Genomic DNA, 1,982 nt, shown 5'->3' with positions numbered 1-1,982 from the left:
TCATCCTCTTTTCTTTAGACCCGAGAAGAGACACGTCTTTCCACCAACAAGAAACTGATCGGAAGCCCATAATCCTCCCTCGCCACCTAAGAGAAGAAACAATTGAAGCAGTGTATCTAGCTAACGATATATCACATAAAAACCATAAACACATTTAATCAATTTCAATCTATATTTGGCCAAATAAGGCTAAGCTAACCAGTTGGAGATCCCTAACCCCTCAACCCCATTTACTTTTAGGTTAACACACGGTCTTCCACTTAACCCAAGAGTTGTGATTCTTTCAAACCATACCTATCATGTTGGTCGAGACTTCTTAGTCGACGGGATTGTTTCTGTCAAAGCTTGATAATGAATGCTTTCAACACTTAGCGTTTCTCAACACATCATTTTTTATTGACTTTCTTTTAGCGGAAATTTTCAATCTAACATCGTTTTATCTAATTTCTTTAATCAAAGGATCTATTGGATATGACCGAACAATTATCATGTACTCTAAAGTCTTCTTTATCATTATAAATTTTTATCTACTAATTTTATTCAAAAAAATTGAAAACACTTTTTTTTACAAGAGCAAACTTAACATCTTTCATTCATCAAGCAAGGAACAATACAAGGAGGTATCATATTAAAAGAACTACGCCTAGACCAAGAATTGGCCGCCTTAGCTAACTTATGGGCAACCGAATTCGCTTAGCGCTTAATGAACTTTACCTCAAAGTTCGGAAATAAACATAAATTATTCTGAATAGACTTAATGATAAAACTAAACTCGGAAGTACCAACATGTTTAGATTGAATAGAATTGACCACAAACTGACAATCACTTTCAAAGGTAACATGAGATAAGTGGAGAGAGATAGCATCCTGGATAGCTTCCTTCAAAGCGATGGCTTCGGCTTCAAAGACCGAAAAAAGACCCACATCCCAAGCTACACCGGCTCTGATAAATCTCCCCAAGTGATCCCGAAAACACCACCCCCTATTAGTAGTACCACCAACATTATTAAAACCTGCATCGACATTACACTTCACCTTATCAATCAAAGGAGGAATCCAATCCACTGAATTATTACTGGTTGCGGACACATTAAGCTCCTTTCTAGCTAAAAACCAATCATACCAGTTGTGATAGGCTTGTAAACCAATTCTTATACCATCTTCTCGATCATCTTGCCAAACCACATTGTTTCTGCTTTTCCAAAGGGACTCAAGCAACACAGCAAACCTACCAGCATCCCTACGATCCTCTCGACTACACACATCAAAAATAAGGGACTTAGCATCATGAAAAGTATGTATTCGAGGATCGATTATAGATGACAAACCTGCTGCTCGCCAACTTTGAGAAGTAGAAACGCAACCGAAAAAAATGTGCCATTCATCTTCATCTTCTAATTCACACCAAGGACATAAAGACGGGCATTGAACATGATGATGTAGCAAATTAGAACGAGTCGGAAGGCAACCTCTACAAATTCGCCATAACAAATGCTTAGCTCTCGGAGGTGCTACTATGTTCCACAAATTCTTCCAATTACCTTCACTACCATATTGTCGGCTATTACTTTGCACACTTCTCCAAAGTCTATATCCCGATTTCACACTATACTCACCATTCCTCTCCTCTTGCCACACCAATCTATCCTCCACAACCTCCTCCAATAATGGGACTCTAAGAATAGCTTCAGCCCCCACATGGTCAAAAAGAAGGTTCACCTTACCCACATCCCATTGTTTTACTTCAGGAAGTAAAAGATCTTTAACACAAAGATTATACATACCTTGAACTTGTGGACCACGCACCCACCAACTTTCTTTCTCTCAGAGCCACGGATCATTCATAACCTTAATACCACTTCCTTCTCCTATGCTCCACCTACTACCAAGCTTAAGAACATTCCTAGCTTTCCACAAACTCCGCCAGACATAACTCGGATTGCTACCCACCTTAGAATCAAAATAAGAGGAATGGGGATAAT

At 39.0% G+C, this 1,982-nt stretch overlaps 1 protein-coding gene across 1 annotated transcript; it reads right to left on the bottom strand.

The window, feature by feature from the left end:
• Positions 1 to 1,782, bottom strand: LOC131642024 (uncharacterized). Its single transcript, XM_058912313.1, has 2 exons — positions 783 to 1,782; positions 1 to 86 (listed from the first exon to the last, which is right to left on the bottom strand). Exons 1-2 carry the CDS (start codon positions 1,780 to 1,782, stop codon positions 1 to 3), a joined length of 1,086 nt encoding a protein of 361 aa, XP_058768296.1.
• Positions 1,783 to 1,982: the final 200 nt, after the last annotated feature.

This window comes from Vicia villosa, unplaced genomic scaffold (assembly GCF_029867415.1).
Source record: "Vicia villosa cultivar HV-30 ecotype Madison, WI unplaced genomic scaffold, Vvil1.0 ctg.004379F_1_1, whole genome shotgun sequence".
NCBI lineage: Eukaryota > Viridiplantae > Streptophyta > Magnoliopsida > Fabales > Fabaceae > Vicia > Vicia villosa.
Note: the sequence above shows the minus strand (reverse complement) of the source record. Positions and strands in the feature narration are given on the sequence as shown.